The sequence below is a fragment of the Echiichthys vipera genome (assembly GCF_963691815.1).
Source record: "Echiichthys vipera genome assembly, chromosome: 14".
Taxonomy (NCBI): Eukaryota; Metazoa; Chordata; class Actinopteri; order Perciformes; family Trachinidae; genus Echiichthys; species Echiichthys vipera.
In genome coordinates this window covers 20,382,431-20,406,117 of record NC_139839.1, presented here as the reverse complement: position 1 = coordinate 20,406,117, position 23,687 = coordinate 20,382,431, and the positions used below count along the sequence as shown (strand labels likewise).

Sequence of the window (23,687 nt, the reverse complement as noted above, 5' to 3'; positions counted from 1 at the left end):
CCTGGAGTCTGCATGTGCTTGCCTTTCTGCAAGATAGTGATCATGATGATCGTGATTTGATTGAGTTCATCATAAATTAATCAAAAGGCTAATTTAACATGGAAGACAGTTTTATGCATATCAAACGCTTAATACGTTGGTGCTAATTATGGCTTTCTCAGTACCTTAATGCAAACCTGTACTGAATCATTCAGTAAAGCTGTTTCCAATAAAACAGTGAGTAAACAATGTTTCTCACATTCATCTTTGCATCCCCTCTACTTCCACCAGAGCTGATAACTGATGAAACTCATACCAAGCATATCATTTTGGACTGAATCAATCACACTCTCCACACCAGAAGACTACAGCGGGGGAAATCAAAGACAAACACTGCGTGTTAAATAATTTATCAAAACATTTTATTTTCTTGAACAACAATACAATATGTCACAGAAAAATCACAGAGGGATTTAAGACAGGTCTGGCTCAGGTTTTCTTCTATGTGAGTTCTTTTTTTTAAAAAACAAACAATAAGTGCAGCATAAATCAAACAAGTCAAGAGGAAAAAGAGCATTATTATATCCTTCAAATGATACTAATAATGAGGACAAGACACACAGAAACGAAACCTCGAGGTCATTAAAAGTCACATCCCTAAAAGTCTCTGCAAAAATGTCAAGAGTTACAACTACTGCTAACGCTCATCATAAAACCACTAATGCCTCACAAGATTATGAATTTCATACCATGGAAAAAAAGATTAAAAAGATCTTGTATTTATCTGTTACATACAGTACAAAGACATCATTCCGTTTCTGTTACCAGAAAACTGTGTTAAAATGGTTCGAAGCACCAACTGGGTGGTTTGAGTGTCACTGACTTACAGTATGTTTATGTATCATTATAATGTTCAATTAGGGGGCATTGAGGCAAGGAGGGGTCTAGCACCATGAAAATCAAACTGCCCCCTGATTGCACTTCCCCTATCCACACATTATGACCATACTACACTTTAAAATACCTTGTAGCCCCTTATCAAGTGAAGTACCCTTTGATATGCAATAAATATGTAGGAAAACAACCATGTACAGTATAAATAATGTCACAATTTACAATTTTCTCTGTAATCCAAAAAACAGAAACTGACAACAGAAAAGAGGTATAAAAGTGGGAAGAAATTCCCATTGCAGTCATTTAAACTAGAGTGAGACAGGATATTTTTAAGGTGTATTATAATACAGCAACAACAAAAACAAATGAGGTGGACAAATTTGACCATATACAAATTAGATTTTTTGATTGAGAACAAAACTACACAAGTCTCAGAGTAAACCTTAAAACAGATACATTATGTACAGTGAAGGGTGTGCACAGACTAATGAGGGCAGGGCTAAAATGTGACGGTTGTCATTAGTTGGGATTTCATCATAATTCTTTTACAGCAGTTATGAAAATATGAGACCAAATCAATGCATGTGAATACAGTCCAGTGCACTAATTCAATTTGATGTAGGATGAAAAGCTTGTATTCGTACTTGACTTTCGAATGATAATATATAATATATAACATTTAAAGGAGCTGAACTCAATATTCAGAACATTCATATAGCAATCAACAAATATTTGCTAAGTTAAGATATAGTGGAGTAATGGCGTCCTGAGAATAAAGTCACTCTCCCTCTGTGTGTGTTGTAATCTGACTTTGTTTTAATAGCTGGTCGTGGAAAATACGTCAGTATTTCGCGTGTTGGGGAACGATCTGCGAGAGCCCCGTGGAGGCAAACCCAGCCAACATTTATTTTGCAGAGTTTCGGGTTCAGCTCCTTTAAAGCCAAAGGTTAGATGATGTAGCCTCAACAACATGAGACCCTTTATTTTGAAGGACAGCGTGAATGTCGGGAAAGTAAATAAATTCACGTGTTCTTTAACATGATAAACGGGGAATACAGTAACCTAACCCACTCCCTGGCAGTGCACGCAGCCTCATCAGGATGGATGGGGGCATAGGGCAAATTGAAAACGATGAAGTCTGGTCAGTCTGCTCGTCTATTTGGCCTCACTGGCTTTTGCATTACAAGATTATGATTGTGTGTCTCTTTGGACATTTTTCCTTTTTTTTTTAAAAACTGTAACCGGCACTTCATTGACACCCACATCAATGCCGTCTATGCACACCACTGTGTATCCAATAAATTCATTCACAATTTACAATTATTTATTTTCTCTGTCATCTAGAAACAAGAACATAGCAACAAAAGAGGTATCAAACTGGGATTCTGTTCCCACTCCAAAAATAAAATAAAACGACACCATGTTTGTTTTCCAGGTGTATCATAGAAACGACACCAACGACTCTCTAGCTGGGTGTGTTGAAAAAAAAAAATCAAATCAAATTTTCCATCTATATATTTGATTTCCAACTAAGAATAAAACCATATCAGTCCTCTAGTAAACCCGTATTTTAGGGAAAAATTTTTGATTCTTTTTTTTTTTCATTTTTTTCTAAATACGTACATAAATCCTTATTTGTGTGTTTAATCCTCTAATTTCCTCTCCTATAAATACAGTTTGCAAGGCCAATGTGGTGTACTTCTAGGCTGGTAAAACGTTTTAAGTATCTAGCGAGAATAAATTAGATTGGTATAGCACCTCAAAGAGTATACAGACAGGAATTACAAATGTCAGCATTTACCTGAATACCAAACAAAAACAGGAACCAATACGATGCCAAATGTGACAATCAGCTACTTCTCCTGTGAAGCGATTCCCCTGCTGGTACAACAGAATCACAGCAAATTCATGGACATATAGAATAACTAGATTGGTGTAAAAAAGTTCTACTGAATTTGCATAAAAGTACCTGAATTTACACACAGAACCGGCTACTTGACGCTTTTGAATCACAGCAGTGTCCGTTGAACATAGAACCTGATTTTCAGTGCTAACAGTGCTCATCTACTTTTTTTTTTCTTACATATCTGAAATGCTTTTCATGAGAAGTACCAGTCTAGTCATTCTATTTCATAACACCCGTCCAATCAGCAGCTGGTATGGGGAAGACAGTGAGCTATAGTGGGATTGGCTGAGTATCCATACCTTATTGTGTGATGTAAACAATACTGAGTAAACGTGATTGGCTGATTCAGAGAGTGTTTGCAGGAATAGATTGCCTTGAAGACAACATTTGTGCTGCCATTAGAGTTTTGGTTATGGCTGAAAGACGTCAGGGAGGAGTCCTCACTTTGAAGAGGGTGATGGAGACTGAAGGGGGAGAAAAAGAAGAAGAGACAGACTTGAAAAAGCTGTATGTGTGTGTGTGTGTGTGTGTGTGTGTGTGTGTGTGTGTGTGTGTGTGTGTGCGCGCGTGTGTGTGAGAGAGAGAGAGAGGTTTTGCAACACAAACTAAAAAATGCAGAATCTCTTGAAATAATTATGAATTAGAACAAATTCAAACAATGCATCTAAAAAACATCATAACTTATTATTATTTGTATTTTCCATTTTATTGTGTGATCATGTATCACTCTAAATGTGACACTATAGTGTTGAAATGGAAGGTATATATGATGTTGTTGAGATCTGCAACTATCTACTAACGATGTTAACTCCACATCAACTGGAGGTGCACTGTCACTGTTCGAGTGAATCCCTGAGATGTTGTGAAGCCTGTAGTTGGTTGAGAGCAAAAGGGGGGGTGGCCGGTAAAATAGCGGGAGTTGAGAGACGAAAAATAAGCAAGGAGCGAGAGTTTAGAGAGGATTTGTTGTTCTGTTTTGGCGTTGGCTACGGCCCACAGAATTCCGTGTTCAGCCGGAAATAAAGCTGCAACAAACTGGATAAGGTCTCACCATCTGATCATTGAGGGATGCTACAATATGTTGTTTTTGGATTTAAATGATCATTTTTCATGTCAAGAGTTTGACCGTTTTTTTTGTGCAATTGTTCAGTTTAAGGCTGTAGAGAAAACACATATCAAACAACTACATATCATGCCCCGTTTGTGACGTCACGTCATCACCCTTAAGTAAAGTAAGTAAAACTCTCCACATGCCTCGACTTGTAATGGTTTTCACCCCTTTGAATGCTATTACCCCCACCCATGGAAAAAAGCAGTGAAGTGGAGCAGAGATATCGCCATGCCCGTACCAGAGTACCAAGTGCAGGTGGTGATGTATATCAGAGACAAAGTGACCTCACACAAAAACCTACCACTATCAAACTTCTTTGCGATAAATCATAGTTTTTTGCACTAAAAATAACTTTAAAAACCACAAACAACATATGTGAAATTCATGGCACAACTCAAACGGGGCCGTAAAATTATATTTATTCATATTCATATTGAGGTCCCATGTACCAGAATTACAAAGGCGGGACCTCGCCACTCTATTATAATGTAAACTAAGTATTCACTGTAATGTATGACCATTTGTAATCAGGCGCCACGTCTCTTGAAGCTGATTTACACGTCTATATTGATTCGAAGAAAGGAAATCTATCTAAAATCGTAAATTACTTTACAAAGTAAGCAGTTTTTTAAAATCTCAATCATATCTGAGTTTTTTGTATATGTAATGTGTGATATATTTTTTCAGTTTGCTTGCAGCCCTGCACATTTACACTGTGAAAGAACGTCAATGTGATATAGATGCAGAAATATAAAGTCCGGTTTGTATCCGGTCTATCCTCCTAACCTTTCTAAAAGCTACTCTGGCATTACTGTTAATGTACAAGATTATAAAGTGAGACATACCAGCGTAAAGTTGTCGTAGGTTCTCATCAGCTCCTCCGTTCGATATTGTTCCAGCACCACTACTCCTGCCAGTGATGGGCTCTTAGCTCGGGCACAGTCCTCACAGTGCACCACGTAGCTCTTCTTACTGCTGTTCTCACTGGTCACAAACAGCAGGTTAAATACCTCCACCTGCACACAGACAGGTTTGGGCATGTTTGTAATGCATCACCACATACACAAATATGTTATCTCGTGTATGTACAAACAGCAAAGGCCATGGGAAGAGAGACTCACATCACACTCGTTGCAGTAGTATGCTGGCTCGTCCTTCACACGACTCTGATAACAGATCTTCTTCCCTGCAGCCATCAGCTGCTCTCTGAGAATCTGGATGTGCTTGATGGACTGCATCAGGCAGTGTCTGAGGGAGACAGAGGAGCGGAGAGTGAAAGATGTAAACACTCACACATCACTCACACATAGACATTGGGAGACATCTTGTTTACTTGATCATCTTGTAGGTATCCTCGTCAGTGATCTTGATGGTGCGAGCCACATTCCAGGAAACGTGGATCATGGGTACGATTGACTTAACCTTCTTCACCTCGTTCCACTCAAAGCGCTCCAGGGCGAGTTGATACTGGTACGCTGGGAGAGCAAAAACACACAAACAGTAGTGAGCCTGAAAGTAGGCAGCACATCACACAGCGTATTTAGGTAGTAATTTGAAACAAAGAACACCTGAATATCTATAAGCTGCTGCATTTCCCCTAGTTTTACGGTCCTCATGGTAACTTACAGTTGAGTGGTCCCACATTCCAGGCGATGTTGTTGCACCAACCCACTGCCTGGACCCAGTGCACAGTCCCCGCATTAATCCACACCAGGTCTCCCGGCCTCTGAATGAAGCGATACACAGGAATGTTGGAGTGGTAGAGGTCTTCCAGGACTGGCCACCAGGACCCTGTCAGGTAGTCTACTCCATGCCTGAAGGAACAACAACAACAGAGGGGTTAAAGCAAGTAATGATTTGTGAGTCAGAGAAGTTGTCCAGGTGGAAATGTGCACAATGTATTTCATTGAAGCAATTTTTACCTCTCTGGCATTTTAACATTTTTCTTTTGTAATCTTAAAATGCTCCTAATAAGACAATGGGCCCAATAAAATGTAAAATAAGTCCACCAGGTGTTAAAACTCATCAGTATTCAATTCTCATATATTTCTGGTAAAAGTCTGACCAATCATTTTATTTGGTCCAAATAAAATGAGTTTATAAAAAAGTTTCACTTAAGCTGCTCATGCTACGTTCGAGTGCCTAGTTTAAAGTCCGAGACTTCAGACTTCCCGTTGCACTCGAACGCAGCATTTCCTCAGCGCACATGTCGAGGGAGCGTCAGAGGTCAGGTAGGGAGAAGAGGGTGGGACTTTGGAGGGAAGAAAGGTAAGAATTAAGTATTATATGAATATGTAAATGCCTGAAATCCCTGTAAACAACCTCTTCACTCACTTCTCACAAAAGTTGTTGATAGCATCCCAGTAGTGCTCATGGACAGCGAACCACTCACAGTCACCAGGCCCGATATTGATGTTGACTGAGCTGAAATTGTTGTTCTCTTGATGACCTGATAAGAAGCAGTCAGTCAGTTTATTCATTCAACAACGTCCTTCATCAGAGGTTCAATAGTGGCTAATTGAGTTGTCAGACGCATGCTGACCTGGCGTGCGGCTGCCTGGCACCTTCATGTAGAGCTGGACGGTGTTCATGCCCAGGATGGTGTGACCTACGTGACTGAGCATGTTGTTGCCTGATTCCACTCGCATGAAAGCTGGCAGTTTCAGCAGCTCCTGCAGTTGGGGCTTCCACCTTAAAAACATCATAAAAGCATTTGAGGGTGAATGTGAAACGACCAGCACATTCAGTGGGCTCACTTTGAGCGGGCAGAACTTAACAATCTCACCTTTTAGGGTCAGAGAGATCAATATTGGTCCCAAATTTAATAATCTTCCCGGCTGACTTCTGCTCTGAGCTGGGGAGAAGAACAAAGTCTGAGTTGAGTCCCTGTTAAATAAATAAATAAAGTAAATGGGTGAATTCTTTGTACAGACAGGTGGCAGTTTTGTGCTGACCTGGGAGTGCTATTGGCTTGAGCAGGTTGGGCTTTGCTGAAGACGGTAGCAGAATTGGAGGCAGGACAGACTTTCATGTTGGCTAAAGTCAGAGCAGCTTTTGTGTTGGCTGATGTGGCTGAAGCCTGCTCTCCTTCCTCTTCATTCTCGCTCTCCTTCTCCTCCTATAACACATCTACAGGAGCTTAGTCACAACTAACACTACAACCTTAGTCCTGGACAAAAATTATGTGAAATACATAATTACTTACCAACAATATGAAAACTAGTAACAGGGATGTTTAGTAATGGAAATATGGGTGTTGATTATATTAACTGTACTGCAGTGCTTTTCTCTATTGCTGTATTCTAATAGCATATATTGTGTAATGCATATCATTGTGTGACAGTATCTGCCTCTCTTTTCCAGCAGCATCAAAAACAACTTATTGATACCTACTGAAAGCTCTAGAGGCATTATACGAGATGATACAAAGGAAGGCTAAACTTTCAGCCCACTTGTTATTTATCTAAGTAAACCCACAGTTAATGCATATAATATGTATTCTCTGGTGCTCTTTTTTGATGCACAATGACCCTAACGTAAGAACATTTTTGTATTCTTATCCTTTGTGGAGTTTGGAGAGGATCAAGTTGGATTCACCTACAGTAACTCTCTTAAATGGACAAAAACTTGGTTGTTTCAGTTTTTTCAGTGCCACCTGTTCAGAGGTAGAAAATGGTCTACCTGTTCATTCTGATGATGATATTGTGTCTAGAAAGATGATTTTGCATCACATTTAAAGGCCAAATTATTTATGATTTCAGTTTTTTCAGTTTTTTTGCCCTGTGAAGAAAGGCAGACTGCCTGTACATGAATCAGACGATAGGTATGGACCGCTCAGGAATTTCAAACATACCTTGGAGAAAATTCTAAGAGAAAATTGGTGATCTGCGATTGCCACAAATTCTCTTGTAATTTCCTTGTACAAGCCACTCAAGAACAAATCTGTTCGTACCAATGCGGTTACTGAATGAGGTTAAGGCAGGTGTAAGTCAATGAATTATATCAATAGCTACTAAATATTAAACTATCTGTGTGCATGTGTGTACATGTGGGAAAATGTCTACCTGCAGGCTCTCCTGGAAGCTCGAGGCCTGGTACTGAGCGTATTTGGCAATGGTGGTGTGTGAGCGGCTGCTTTCACAGGGCCACGTCTGCGTCGAACCACAGTGATCCCAGTTTTCATCAGCGGGCTGCTGTACCTGCGTCCTCACCTCCACTGCATGCTCCGAATTGGCTTCCACCAGAGATTTGGTGGAGAACAGTCCAAGGTCTCACATAGGGAAGGAGTAAACAGATAAATTAGAATTTCCACACTCTTTGTATTTTACTAATTTATCAAGGCATTGGGATTATAAAGCACACAAAGGTTGTTAAAAAGGTTATATCATATTCATGTATTCATCTTCTGCCTCTAAGCTTAACATATACTTATATACATCAACGTATGACAGAGAAAAATGTCTAGGAATAGAAATAAGATAGTTTATCTACACTGGATGATTGTGAAATACACACACTGAAATATGCAAACACATTCAAAGTAACATTCCTCGATCATAGTACAGCCTACAGGACTAGTGGCCCAGACATTGCATTATGGCCGGCATTCAAATACGGATAATAAAGACACAATTGTGATGTGACTGTGAGAATGTGGTGCTGTATTGGCATATTGTTCTCACGGTGATGCAGCATCCATTCAGGGTACAGAAGGGCCATTACTAAATAAAATTGTCTAAAAATGTCCTGTGTTAAATACATCTAATACAATACAAAAATATATCTAAAATAAACCCCACAGTTTTATAATATGCTATATGTATATGTGAATAATCAATGCCTCCTTGTATCTCACAAACAATGAACAAAAGGCCCTATTGAATGGCATTGTGTTACTAATTACCAAATCTCATTTAGGGTGAATAGAATTTGATCAATTCTGTTGATCTAAACAGAGTAACTGGAGTGGGGTAGATTAGCTGTGATGAGTGTGGTGTATAAACTTACTAAGGCGGAGGGAACCAGCAAGGCCTCTGATTACAGTAACTGCATTTTTGGGATCGGTGCAGAACTGAAGCAGAACTGGAGAGAAGGCATCCCTCCTGCTCTCCAACTGCAAAAGAAACCCAGAATAATTATGAACATTTGAACGCAGCGAAGGAATTAATTTTTCTTGTAAACAAATGAAAAATACTGACAGTGCGTTGGTAACCTGTAGATGTCCTGAAACAAGGTATGATAAGGCAGCTCTCTCTGCTGCTATCGAGAAGACAATCCAAGAAATAATTTAAGTGATTTTATATGATTCAGAGATTTATGCTGTTGATTTACAGACTGTTTTATTCATACTTTATGACAACAAAACTAAGAGTCTAGAGCCATGCTAGGAGCCCTCTGCGGCTGTACTTAAATGCTAACAGCAGCGTGCTGCTACTATGCTAGCATGATGATGTTACGTGTTTTATTATTCTACTATCTTAGTTTAGCGCGTCAGCATGCTAGCATTTACTAATTAGCACTAAACAGAAAGCACAGCTGAGGCTGATGGGAATGTCATAAGAATTGTGAGAATTTATCAGTAAGTGTTAGACTAATTAAAAGTTCTGTGGTAGATGAAAAGCTAAGGGATCACTGAGCTCATTACAATTCATCCCGAGGGTATCATAAAGCACTGTACAAAATGGTGTGCCATTCCATCAGATAGCTATCAAGATAATTCAGTTGGGAGCAAGGGGATGGAACAACGGACCGGCTGACATTGCCATCCCTAGAACCATGCCTCTAGCATGGCTAAAAACACATCGTCAGGATTCAGTACTTAACGAATTTACTTGCTGTAGTGGATCATGTCGATTATGCCAATCTGTGTGGACTCACGTAGATGCTTGGTGTAGGAGGATTAAGCTTTTCTCGAGGAATGGGGGTCTCGGTGGCAATGTTAGGTTTCACAGAGAAGGCGGGAAGCAGGAAGGACTCCTTGAATTTCCCCTTCACCGTTGCTCCCCTGGAAAAAGATGACAGAGCAATAAAATTGAACCGACTTGACTTTATTGATCCCCCGCGGAGGGAAATTTGTTTGTCCCAGCACCAAATAACAATAAAAGCAAAAATACAACATATATATACATATATGTATATAGGCTATATATAAACAGACAGAATAAATACTTCAGGCACACACAAAGCATTCATTCAATAAAAATACGCTCAGCTGGATTGCACAGGTCTGAAGGCTACATGTGTGTTATAAAGCCTTATAAAGCATTGATATTGGATAGTTAAGGTTAGATGGTTGAGGTTAGTTCGGGGACCTCAAATGGTTAAAGTTACTGTAGGTCATCAGGAAATGGGCCTCGCAAGATATTTCTCAAATCTAGGGCTACCATCTAGACACAACCACAAATTTTGTCAACACAAACTTTGATGTAAAAGCAGTATAAATGAGTGAGATGCCAGAGTACTCACTTGCAAGCTCTGATCACTTCTGCGCCCGTGTTTTTGATGCTAATCTTGGAAAGTGGGATTCTCTTTTGTTCCTCCAACTCTGATACGTTGAATGTCTGCCTTCCAGCACTCTCCAGTTTAATCAAGAGGATCTTTAGCTCCTTACACAAGCCCATGGACAATGCTTTCAGTTTCAGCGGGTCAACTGGCGCGACCGAGCAGGGAGGTTTACTTGCCGGTGTAGACACACATAATTTGGATGTATCGATTGTTGACGCTGAGCTTGAGGTCTTGGTATTTGTGTTTCCGGCTGCTGAGGATATCTTATTTTCGATGTTTTTCTCCGCTACTGCCTTTACCTCAGCATTCTCCATGTCCAGTTTTTCTTTATGGATGAGTTTGCCATTGGGGGTTTGACCCTTCCTTCCAACTTTGAGATGTTTGGTGGACTTTGTTGAGATGACGAGCACAGAGGACGAAACATCCCTTTCTTTCAAATCCCTAATTTCATTTGCTTTGTTTTTAGGACAGATGATGCTGCTTTCTTCCCTCCTTATCTTAATCTTGATCTCCCCTTCTCTCCCTCCATCCTTAGCTTTTTGTTTTCTCTTTCTGTTTGTACCTATGCGTTCTGTCTCTTCGCTGCATCCTCTCTCTTGCTTGGTAGAGACAGTAATGAGGCTGGTGAAAGAGGCTGTGTGTGTTGTGGTCAGACTCAGCTTTGCACTCAGTGACCCATCCAAAAGAGATGACTCTGTTCTCTCAGCGAGGATCTCAGTACCCTTGCCCTCTTGCTTCTCTTTTATGTTGTTCTCAAATTCATCCTGCTTCTCAAGCACCAGCGAACCCGTGACAGGCTCCCTCAGATGTGTCGGGGGGTGAGATTTCAAAAGTGTGTCTGAGCCAGTGAGTGTTGGTGACTGATTACCGGGTGTGGAGGAGGCTGTAGGGTCTGATTTGGGGGAGAAATCCTGATGCTCGTGAATCTCTGGCCCCAATTCAAGGGAAGAGGAGAACTTCACTCCTCTGGTGGTTCCAGCAGGAGGTCCTCCAAATGGACCGCCTCGACATGTGATCCTCTGACCCCCGAGAAAGGTGGCCAGGCTCTTGAACATATCATCCAGACCTGTTTTATGGTGGCGAAGCTCACGGAGAAAAGAGCCAGAAGTTTCCCCGCTGCCGATCACCTCTTCTTCCTTTTCGTCCTCAGAAACTGGTTCTGTTTCAAAAGGTAGATCACAGAGTTCAGACGTGCCACCGTGAGAATGATCATACGGTGTACCTTTGCGAGGCTCTTTATTAATATCATCCGTGCTCTCACTGTCGACGGGAGGAAGAGGAGAGAAGCATTGGGTGGGGCTGGGCTGGAGGACAGGTCTAATCATCACTCCCTTTTCTAGCCCCTCTTCCTCTTCTCCCAGAGTTGATACTGGAGATCCCTGCCAGCTGAGAACAGGAGGAGTATTCGCAAGGTTGTCTTCCATTTCCCTCAAATTTCCCACAGGCTGTAGGTCTGGAGCGTTCAGAACCCCACCCTGCCCAACTTCTTTGCCATGGATGGGCTGCTCTAAGCCAATGGAACATGCTTTAGTGAGAGGTGCTAAGGCTTTAAATAAAAGAGAGGGAAGTGTGTCATCAGGTCTCGCTCCTGGTCGGTGTTCAGATCGGGATGAGTGGATGGTGGGCCTCTTGCTGGTCTGGTTAGGGCTGGTGTTCCTAGGAAGAGACTGTCTTAGTTGTTCCTTGAAAGCGAGTTTTGTGGGACTGCGGTTCTTCTTGGGCATTATGTGATTTTCGGATTTTGAGGATGTCTGCGATGAAGTGCAGCTGGGATGAGAAGTATTTGTGGGTGGCTTGTGTGTCCTTTCTGATCGTCCACTCCTCTCCCTGTGCTTGTGTTTGGGTGGTGCCTGGCTTTGATTCACTGGGGATAGAGTTGTAATCTCCGCTTTACTCATTTTGGCCTCTCCTGAAGAGTTGGAAGTAGAGATAAAAGTAAACATTTCCTTCTCTGTGACTTTAGTTTTCAAGCCTAACTTCCTTTCCCTCTTTGCTGATTTATCCCTCTTCTTTTTTTTCTCGGCCAACCTTTTTTCCTCTTTTTTCTTCCGCCTCTTTCTCTCTTCCCCCTTTCTGTTTGTTTTTTGGACTTCACCCTTTCTCTCACTTTTCACCAGTTTTTCTGTTTTTTTGTGTTCTTCCGACTCCTCCGGCTTGCTCGCTCTTGATCTGCTGTGGGGGGCCTGTCGTGAGCAGAGGAGCTGCGCGGTTTCTCTATATTTGACGTCTGAAAACCTGGATTTTGGAACAGCATGAGATGTGAGAGACGTAGTAGATGTCATGCTAGGTCTTGAGGTGTGATAAGGGCTTCCCTGGAGTTTCTGCTGCCCACTAAGGCCAGGGCTACACTGATGAGTGATTGTTGGATCTGTCCTGCCACTGGCCACTGTGTACAAAGAAGGACTGGACGGAGCATGTGGACTGCTGGCAGTAGAACATCCCTTTATAGGGCTACAGTTGAGGGATGAATACGGAGGAGAGTCTGCACCAGAAGACTTGGAGAAGGCTGGCTCCCTTGAATTGCTCTTTTGATGAGAGCGCTGAGGTTCCTGCAAAATGAGGATTACATCTGTTTGGACTTTTGTTCAGGGACAGGACACTTTTTGTTATACCCACATTAATGATACTATTAATACAATAGCAATTTCCCTGGTAAAATGGCACGAAAATAGCTTTTGAAAAGGAATCAAGAGTTGAAATATCTAATTTGCTACCTCCATGTACTGGTCCATTAATAAACATAGCTTTTGAAACTGAATATAACACACTCTACCTGTTTATTTAGACAGACTTTTCTATGTTCATGCTATTTAAATGTTTATTTCTCACTGTGCTTTGTTTGTGGTGATGGCTCCGTGAGTCCCTTTCCTCAAGAGGGTGTAGCTGCGTGTTGTGCTGTTGGGCTCTGGGGTGGCCTGTGTGCCGTTGATAGTGGTAATGATGGTTTTGGTGGCTGTAAGGCACACGAGTGTGGTCTGCTGGTGAAGATGAGACTTTCCTGTCGACCTTCCCCCTGTTTCCATGATGCGGCGGTCTGCTGCCACAACTCTGGTTCAGAGCCACTAGGTGACTGTTACTGAAGCTGTGTCCTCCAGCTCGCACTTTGGAGGTTTCCTGCAAATTTCAAAACCAGTAATGGAAATCAACAACTGATGTTTGTTCAATGTCATGGTTTAGTAATCATTTACTGATTATACAAGCGTACCTGTTGCTGTGTTGTTGAAGTCCTAAGATGCTTCCAGTCGTCTTGGTTGCAGCGGTGGTGGCGAGGTGGTGATGGAGCCTGGGCAAGTAAAGGTAAATGCCTTGATCCAGGATGAGATGACTAAACAGAGAAGTATAAATATGTTGTCATACAAGATGGGATTCTACCAAGGGGTGGCACTGTTGCACAGAAATGAAAGGTTGTGTACACATAAATAGATTTTTTTTTTTAACAAATGAATCAAAGTTTGTTGTGCTACGCAAAGAAAACTTTACCTGATCAGGCCCAGAGTCTCTTCTTTTCTTGGCTGGACACTCTTCCCTAGGGGATAAAGGATGCTGTGGAGGTGGACTGTGCTGGTGCAGTTGGTCTCGCCGCTGGTTGAGGGCTGGCCGTTTCCAGGGTCCTGGTCTGTTGTTTATCATTCTGCCTGGAAAGCTCCTGCGGCAGTCTGAGGGGGCCCATCTGTCTTGTGGGGACTGGAGTTCTCTGTTGTTACGATGCAGGCGAGGACCTCCATGCTAACAGTCAAATGAAATCAAATGATGACATACTTCTAGTTTTAACATGAACTCCTTTGAGAGTAATATTGTTCCGGATCTGCGGGTCTCACCACAGAGTTGCTGACACTGTTGTCCCAGTTTGTGTAGCGTTCTCCTGGTCCTGTTAGATAACCATTGTTGGTGCCAGCTCTGTTGTGGAATGAACGTGTAGAGTTGTGGTGCCAGTTCTGGGCCTCAAACGGCTGCTCTTTGTCATCCCAGAGACGCAGAGGCTGTCTGTGGCCCTTAGAGATACCCTTGCCCTGGACATGGTTGACTGTTCTCTCCCCCCTGAGCAAAAGACAAACTGAGCTCAAATGATGACAATCAGCTCAAATGGCAAGTGAAGTTGACTATCCAAGAGGTTTAGTAACAAATGCATTGTGGTACAGAACTTATCTGAGAAAGATGACCTGTGCTATAAGTATTTACAACGCTATGTATGAATGATATTTATACTGTTTTACTCACCTATTATAAAGACGATTGGATGGTGGAATATGTGTTTGAATGCGCCCTCCTTGGCATCTGCAGTAACATACAAAAATACAGAATATGTATGTCTCTCAGGTATACAGCTGAGAGTTGAAAATATACAGCTCATAAGAGATTTTAACAAACCTGGGAGCTCTGAACCTTGATGCAAACATACTTTTTTGTTCAAGCTCTTTTTAAAAATCTAAATCAAGTTGTTCCTTGTTGATGATCACTCATTTTGCAGCACTCAGATGTTACTTTGGAAGCATTTATTTTTAGCAACTTTTAGTGACAGCTTTTAAATACCTTATTAGAAAAAGACTTTTGTAGCAGTAAATTATTTGACCTAACTGAATATGGAGTTCATTTGCGTAGCTTTCTAATGAAGAGCTTCTGGTTGAAGGATCGTGTTACCCCATGCAGAGAGTACACAGTCATTTAGATTTTGTCATTAAAACATGCATATTGAAGTCTTTAATTTGTCCTTGAAAAGAGAATTGTGGTGCTATTTCTCAGATGGATTGGATTACATTTTGATACGTCCTACAATACTGCATGTTCAGTGCAAAACCTGTTAGCTTTATGCTAAGAGTTTTATAGTTTTGTGTATATGTCACATCTCTTTATCAGTCACAATTATGACTATTTCCAATCCCACAATCAGTCAGCTACAGACACAATCATATTCATCAGAGCCACCCTCGGCTGCTGTAGCTGAATAGTTCGATTGAGGCTTCTCTCAGCTGCAGCTGAAGAAGTTATGGTTTCATTCAGCAGAGTCTTGCTTGTTTAAACTGCAGATGAGGCTCCTGCTCACAGCTGCAGCTGAAGTAAGAGCTTTTCATGAATACGCTCATCACAGTTTCAGTTAATCAGTCAGTCCCTTAGAGTGGTGCTCATCTTGAATCAACCCAGACAACAAAGGCTGGAGTCCCACCTGCTGGAGTGACCCTTATTGGGAAAGTTCAAGCCTCAAGTTGTGACACTATTCACTCCCATTGAGTTTATATTCTTTTCAGGAAGGCTTCAGACAGTTTATTTCCCAACTCTCGAGGTGTTCCTATTGTATCTGCCTTCTTAACTGTTACAGAAAGCAATGCCCCCTGTGACTTCAATGAAGCTTACTGTATTGGATGGTGTCTAAAGATCATAATGCATGATGCAAAACGAAAGAGGCTATATCCACTGCATGTAAAATAATATGCATGCACCTGTGAATGGACTACTGTCCTTTTAGCATCAAAAGCCAACACTGTAGAGACACTTCAGTGCCTTCCACACATGCTCTGCAAACCTGTTATTATCTAGACATTACCCAACAGGGTTGTATGTGTCAATGCAACTCGGACCTGGCATCAAACTGGGTTTACCCTCCCAACTCCCTTGTACAAAAATCTCCTAGTGAGCCCATGTGTGAACACCGCCGCTCATTCTCCGGTGTATTCATGGAGAGTAAATGACCGTATTTATGATGTTTCTATCAAAAAGCAAACCTCTGACAGTGGAGAAGAGGCAGTGAAAATGGAAACTGGAGAGACAACGAGATTTGGGAACACCAAAATCATCAGACAAATTTAAAGAATGGCAAGAGACTCTTTAGTTAATGCCAAATAGGCTCTGTCGGCATGTTGCCATCGTGTCCTCCTTCCTGCCGCTCTACCCAGGCGCCCCCTCCCTTGCCTAAACTAAACATTGTTTCCAGTAAGTGAGAACCCATCTGACAAGGAGAATCTCCAGTTGTGTGCTGCATGTGTGAAAGAGAAACTCCGGACTATCTCCAGACCTGATTCTCCTGACATTGTCCGGGGTTGTGGGTTGTGATGGTGATGGTGCTGCTGACCTTTCCGTGTGGCTCCATGGGCGACCATTTACAGGAGCCCATTGTCCTCTGTTAGGTCCTCCAGCTGGGTAGGAGTGCCATGTGTTACGGCCAGAGTACAGCTCTGCTGGTTGATACATGCAGCCTGAAACACGGATGATGTTTAATGCGTTACGCTGCTACAGTTTTGAATAACAAAATTAACAAATAAATAAATATGACCTTGCATTTAAAGAATGTCTGACTACACAAAATGCAATGTGGAAGTGCTGCCAATTTCAACCAATCAGATCTAAGCTGATGCAATGACAAAGCCCACCAGTGAAGCTTTAGTTCCTTGATGCTTATTCAGAGGATTGCTCTACTAACTGATTCCTTTGAAAAAGGCCTACAGGAAGGGCTGTGTAATCACGTAATAAGTAAAATACAATTACTGCAGCAGGTGGACACTAATGAAAAAGGATCACACATGGATGTATTCAGGGTTTTATGACATTTTGGCAGTCAAAATGTGGATTTGTGCATCTTCATCACTTTGCTATCTGTGGCATCTGCAGTAACTGCCGAGCGTCATTTACACACACAATAGAGTTGACAATTATCTCTACCTTCACATAACTGCTTAAATGTAGTAGTACTGTAGTACAACGCTACAGGGGTGCACAGACAAGGTAAAGACACAGAAACAAATGTTACCAGTCTTGGTCTGGGTTTGGGAAGCCTTCCACTTCTCGCCTGAGAGCAAAAAGATAGAGAAACAATGATTAAATGACACACACAATAATTGCTTTTGTTCTGTTTTTTTCCTGGGTCTTTGATTTACATCGAGACCATAGTGTCATTTTGTGTATCTCTGGTAAATTATATTTCTTCATGCTGTATTTCCTGCTGCACTGTATCTGTTCAGCGGTCATATCATCAGTCAGCCAGAGCTGCATTGTGCATTCAGCCTCTCTCTAATCACTGCTTCCCAGCAGCCACCACAGCCAGTGGCCTTCCAGTGATAGAAAAAAAAAAACATGGCACCAAGACGAAGGGCCATGGCAACCTCACTTTAACAACAGAGAGATACAGAAAGAGAAAACAGGGTGGGGTGCTGTAATTTTTTCTCATCTTACAGTAAAAGCCATAAGTCTGTATTTCTCTGACCAGTCTTGGTCATTTCTAGTTTTAGTGGTGAGGAGGATTTTACTTCAAATCTGAATGTGTCTCAAATCAACAGCACCCATCTTCCAGTTCATCGTCAGCTGCTGGATCGGGACATAGATGCTTCTTACTTTTATTTGCTTCAAGTACACCAACTTCCAGAAGTACACTGAGTTATATAGCTACCTGCTGAGTACTGTAGGGAAGGGAATTGATATGAATTTATTGACATTAGTGCCATTATCGATACTGCTTTTGGGTCCAATTATTTATCGATTCCTTTTTTGATTCCGGATCAATTTTCTGAGTGGAAAAAAGTAGAGGCTGACCACAGTGTAGATGAAAAGAGAGAATATCTGTAATGTATTTGTTTCCATTCAGGTTGTCTTAGTCAAGGACAAAAAATCTGCTAAGCCTGCCTGTGTGGTGCAAATGTTATTATAACACAGGATATTTACCCTTGGTAACAGATTTTCTGCTCCATTGGGAAGCAGTGGCACTCAAGTGTCAAATACACGGTATTCCTGGAATGTAAGCCCATGTTGCGTAGAAAAATGTTTTAGTATGTTGCTGGTGTTTCCACCCTTACTGAGTTGAGAATTTACAGACATAACAAGCTGCAGCACTGTCTGACATGAATTTGGTATCATCGTTTGCAACGCGCATCTGTCAGAAAAACATTTATCAATAAAAGGAACTGAGCCATACGGTTCCAATGAATCAGGCAATTTGGAATTGTTTCTTGTTCCCATCCCTTAACCACTGTACCAGGCAAGGTTCTTGGCTGCTTGTGTCTGCAATATTGTATATATACTATATATAGTATCAAGTCTTTCACTTATTGCTTTATCACAAATTCTAATCCTTAACCTCCTCTGCCTATTCTCCATCCATCTCCATTGTTGAATACAGTCATTCATTTATCCATGGACAGAAAAGAAGTCTTGTTGCTGTTGCCAAACACTCGAGCAATCAGTATACCATGTTGTAATGAGCTGACCTTGTAAAGATCAGATTTGCATGCTGAAGAGAGCTTTTCTGTACCGTTGAAAGGTTGCACCTCCATATGCATTCATTTCCCACAGCTATTTATAAATACTATGAAGAACTGCTGTGCAACATTTTACCACTTCCCTTGTGGTACATTTTACAAGCTTGTTCCATACAGGTTTGTTTGTGCTTAGACTGTTGCAGATGTGTAATAACCTTTCTGTGAGTGCTGAATGAGTCCATTTCCTACCAGTTGCTAGAGCAACTGAAGCCAGACGTCTCCCTGCTATTGCTTTTGGCTATTGAGAGTCAACTGCATTTGGATTTATTTTAGGAAAAGGACACAAAAGGCCTTTATGTACAGACGATGTTACACTGCAAAGACACGGTCAATTAAGGCCGCATGCCTTTTTTCTAACATATAGCACAGTGTGCCACCAGTTGCTACATAAAGCTGTGCGATAGACACAGCATGTCTGGTTAAATCCAATCTAATCCCCACATCACCTCCTGTTCCACTAAAACAGCTTTTTGAGAGACCAGCTTTCTGAGCTTCTGCAATAACCTCTGAATACATTGCTTTAAAGGTCCCATACTGATAAAAAAAAAAGGTGAGCTTTTTATGCCATATAGAATATATACTGTATGTTTATTATATATAGGTAGAAAGTGCTGCTACAGTGTTGTTACAGTCATTCGATAGCTGCAATGACGGTGAAGGGACGCAGAAAGCCCAGATGCAGTAACAATAGAAGTGTTGACCAATCAGAGCAGACTTGGCCTTTTCAGGATTGGAGCTTAAAGAGACAGGCGCTAAAACAGATCTTGGGTTTTATCACCTCTTCTTTGTGCCACAAAATCACAGCTTATGTGTATGCCACATCGCTGTCACTATGTGCTAAATGGCAACAATTTATGAACTGCTTTTAGGACATTCTAGACACACAAGTGTTGCAATTTTCCTTACCAGACCTTTATCCCTGAGCCTGCTGGTAGTTGAACACCATTCCACTGACAGCAGATAAACCATCTGTTGTAGACCCTCCCTGTTGCACACTGTTGGTACATTGTTCTAGGAGGAGCCGTCAGTCAGGAGCAGCTTAAATTTGAATCTGTGCAACAATGGCTCTGTGCTTCCAATATTAAACCCATGTGCGTAGGGTTAATTTTATACATCTGGAATTCAGCTCACGGGCCAAATGATGTCATGTGCAAAAGGGGTTAAGTTGCTGATTGGGTACAATGTGCAATACAAACAGTGCAGTATAATGGTGTGGAGCTGTGCTCAACATTCATAACATTCATATAGCTGCAAACCAATATTTGCTACTGTGTGTAAATATACAGAGGAGTAATGGCTGCAAGAGCTGAGAATGAAGTCACTCTTCCTCTGTGTGTGTTGTATTCCAAGCTTCGCTGTAGGTCGTTTTGATAGCCGGCCCAGTCACACGTGCATGTGGCTGTGATTGGTTTGTGAGAACCATGTAGAGGCAATTCCACACATCTTTTTTGCCTACAGCCCCTTTAAATGTCACAATGCTACAACTCTGTTCCGGACTTGTATAGTGAAATATTTGTGCACAAATGATTCTTTCCTGATAAAATCTTAAAGGGCCCATATCATGCTTATTTTCAAGTTCATACATGCTATAATACTCAAAAAACACATTTTCTTCTCATACTGTCTTTCTGAATACACATGTATTCATTAATTGTCTCTTTAAGACCCCCTCCTGAAAAAGCCCAGTCTGCTCTGATTGGTCAGTGTTTCGGGTTCTTCTGCATCTGCGCTTTCGGTGTTCCTGCACCGTCATTGCAGCTGGGGACTGTAACAGCACCGAGCGACACTTTGGAAATATTACATAGAAATCTCACTTTTTACAATATGCAACCTTTAAATTCTTTACGCCTACTGGTAGGTTAAACCGGCGGTGTGTGTGTGTGTGTGTGGGTATGTCTGTGTACGTAAACCTGTAACTAACCTTGCAATGAGCACTGAGAGAAATGGGGTAGACTGACTCTGGTCCAAATTCGATGGTGTTGTCAGTCAGGAATAGCAAAACAGCCAACCCGTGCAGTCTCAGATCCCTTTAAATAGACATGCTCATCCTCCGCTAGCTGGCAAACACACAAAGACACACATAGTAGAGGGAGTGAGTGAGGAAATACCATAGTCAGTTGGTGCACAGATGTATAAGACAGGAAGGTTTTATTGTCTCAAATCAAGGGCAGCAGTATCTCTCCTCCATTGCTGCCATTCTCTTTCTCTCTATCCTCTCATTTCCTATAACACAACACATTTGCACTGTTGCAAACCTGACTAGACAAAGGAAGAGAATGAAATTAGATATGAGAAATAAGGGAGAGCAAGGATGGGCCAGTAACCTCTGACAGACTGATAGGCTTTCCCTTCTCCTGGCTTTCCTCTTCGTGGCCCTGCTGTTTGCTGTCTTCACTACTTGTTTCAACAAGGCTCCTTTTCTTCCTTGATACCCAATACCCCAGCCTCTTCCTTTCTCTTTCAGGCTATATGTATGGCTCTGCCTATGCCTCACCCTCCCTTTTCCCTGCACGCTGTGTCCGTGTATCCCTGGCAACCGATGATATCATTTAGTCCAGAGCTGGGAGCAAGGCCTCAAGCAAGGAGGGGAGTGTTTGCGTGTGTGTGTGTGTGTGTGTGTGTGTGTGTGTGTGTGTGTGTGTGCTTTTGACATGGAGAGGGAGACAGAGGGAGGAGGGCAAGGGAGAGAGATTGAATGTATACTTCTGCATTCCTATCTTCTTTTCTCTATCTGCAACCATTAAACACTCAACACACAAAAAATATTTATCGTTTAGTGAAGAGCTGCTGCAGTTCTGAAAATAAACTCCAATTGGTGTCCTCATTTGGACAAATCAACAGTGTGCCACATTCTTGCATACCTCACACTAGTAACTGGAACTGCTTGCTAGTGGCAGTGAACCACTTCAGATGTGCATCTCTTGCTGAGACTGTGTGTGCATGTATGTGTGTGTGTGTGTGTGTGTGTGTGTGTGTGTGTTCACGTGTGTGTAAGTAGTATGGATACTGATCCTATACCATATAAGGAAGGATGGGCTGCAGCAGACCAGACCTGCCTCTGGTGGCTCCTAGGCTAGCTAACACAAGGAGCAGATGCATGAAGGGAACAGATGGAGGAGAAGCAAGAAGCTACAACGTACAGAGATGTGTGATTTCATTGAATTCAGGTCTGAAATAGCGCCGCGGTCGCAGAGACAGAATGTACAGTACAAGCCAAATATCAATCACTATTTCTAAAAATAACATCCCTACAGCCGCCCCGCTTCCCCTCGGCTCTATCCCCTTCTCCCTCTCTGTAATAGCAGCTTCTCCCGGTGTATGCTCCATAAAGCACAGCCCTCTGAGGGGTACTGGAATATACCAAGGCAAGGTCAAGAACAAGAAAGAGGGGTGTCTTTATCAAAAGAAAAAGCAAAATGTACAGCTTTTTATTGTGAACAAAGACAGGCAGGTTAACAGGTTTGAAGAAGGCTGCACGTGTGTGTGTGTGTGTGTGTGTGTGTGTGTGTGTTTGTGTGTGTGTGTGTGTCAGACAGCTGGTTTGTGTGAGGAATGATAACCTAGAATTGCACATCCAGGTGTCAACCTAAGCTGGCAATCATATCAACTGGAAGCATACTGTACATTGGGTGCAAGTTGTACGTTAGAAAGTAACCCTACACATTCATGTTATTTTAACAATTCAAAAATTAGTAAAATATTTCCGTTATTTTTTATAAAAACACAACAAAGCCAAAAGCTTTCTCTGTGGTGTGTTTAAGAGAACTTTCAGTGCAGCCACACACTCATGCGACACAGTTTGGTATGAGTCTGAGGGTTCATCATCACAATTAGTCACACTGTGGCTTCTTACTACTGTTTGCTTCATCCTTTCACACACACACACACACACACACACACACACACACACACACACACACACACACACACACACACACACACACACACACACACACACACACACACACACACACACACACACACACACACACACACACACAGCCTGATATATTCAACAGTTAAACATTGCACAGAGCCCAAATGTAATCACAACACAAGTGTAACCGCAACAGTTCCCTCTTCACTAGCATGCATTCATCATTTCCCATTGCTCTTGCACTGTCTGTCTGCACGTGAGCACTGTATGTGTTTGTCTGTGTGTGTGTGTGTGCGTGCGTGTGTTCGTGCGTGTGTGAGCTTCATGCATGAATGTGCAGCAGTCTGCAGACACACACTGCAGTATGTTCTGCCAAGACAGAATGTTCAGAACAATGACACACAGAGAAGACACATAAGTGTAGATACACAGAAGAGAAAATAAACAGAAACACACACACACACACATACACTACTACTAAATGCAGTAGATGTAGTCATGGCGTGTATTTACATTCAGCCATAAGCAAATAGCACATGAAGCTGCTCCTCTGTAATCCTTCCTTTACCTCTTTTTTCCTGTCTTCGTCCTCTTTGGTCCACACGCCCCTCTTCTCCCCTTTTCCTCCCTTCCTTTCACTCCTCGCCACCTTGTCTCACCCGATCCTCTCCTCTCCTCTTCTGTCTTCTCGTCTTCCCCTCTTCCCCCTCTTCCTGTTTCCACTCCACTCTCTGATGCTCGGGCTTTGAGAGAAAACCGATCCATGTACGGAGACCGGCGAGGCGGGCCGACAAGCTGCCAATCAAAGGGCGAGAGCCAATGAGAGGGGGGCAAATCTCTTTATCTATCACACTTTGCAGCGAGCGAGGGGGAGGAGGAGGAGGGGGATCAGCAGACAGAGAGGCATGGAGGGGCTCTTTATTTCCCTCTTCCTGTGTGTGTGTGTGTGTGTGATAGTTGGAACGTGGCCAGTACAGTAGAGGATGTATTTAAAAAAATTTCCACAGCTGTAAATGAATCTTGCTGAGCAGACCTGCTGTTTTCCCACAATATCATCAGGAAAGAAGGGCATTTAATGGCGAAATTAACGAGAAAGATGTAATGTAAAACTAATACAAGCGTATTTTTGATGAACAATGCATAGGCCTACGTGTTTTTTTTTTTCTTCCATTCCCT

The 23,687-nt window shown here is 42.0% G+C and overlaps 1 protein-coding gene across 1 annotated transcript; it reads right to left on the bottom strand.

Annotated features, from left to right (window-relative positions):
- Positions 1 to 462: 462 nt before the first annotated feature.
- On the bottom strand, positions 463 to 23,200 carry kdm6bb (lysine (K)-specific demethylase 6B, b). Its single transcript, XM_083927353.1, has 22 exons — positions 23,080 to 23,200; positions 20,556 to 20,691; positions 17,134 to 17,172; positions 16,459 to 16,582; positions 14,613 to 14,669; positions 14,213 to 14,432; positions 13,875 to 14,120; positions 13,600 to 13,719; positions 13,224 to 13,508; positions 10,356 to 12,943; positions 9,768 to 9,894; positions 8,898 to 9,003; positions 7,955 to 8,160; positions 6,845 to 7,008; positions 6,676 to 6,744; positions 6,433 to 6,581; positions 6,225 to 6,339; positions 5,517 to 5,704; positions 5,224 to 5,365; positions 5,012 to 5,138; positions 4,736 to 4,906; positions 463 to 3,243 (listed from the first exon to the last, which is right to left on the bottom strand). Exons 4-22 carry the CDS (start codon positions 16,575 to 16,577, stop codon positions 3,220 to 3,222), a joined length of 5,223 nt encoding a protein of 1,740 aa, XP_083783479.1. The 5' UTR covers positions 16,578 to 16,582; positions 17,134 to 17,172; positions 20,556 to 20,691; positions 23,080 to 23,200; the 3' UTR covers positions 463 to 3,219.
- Between the last annotated feature and the right edge of the window lie 487 nt (positions 23,201 to 23,687).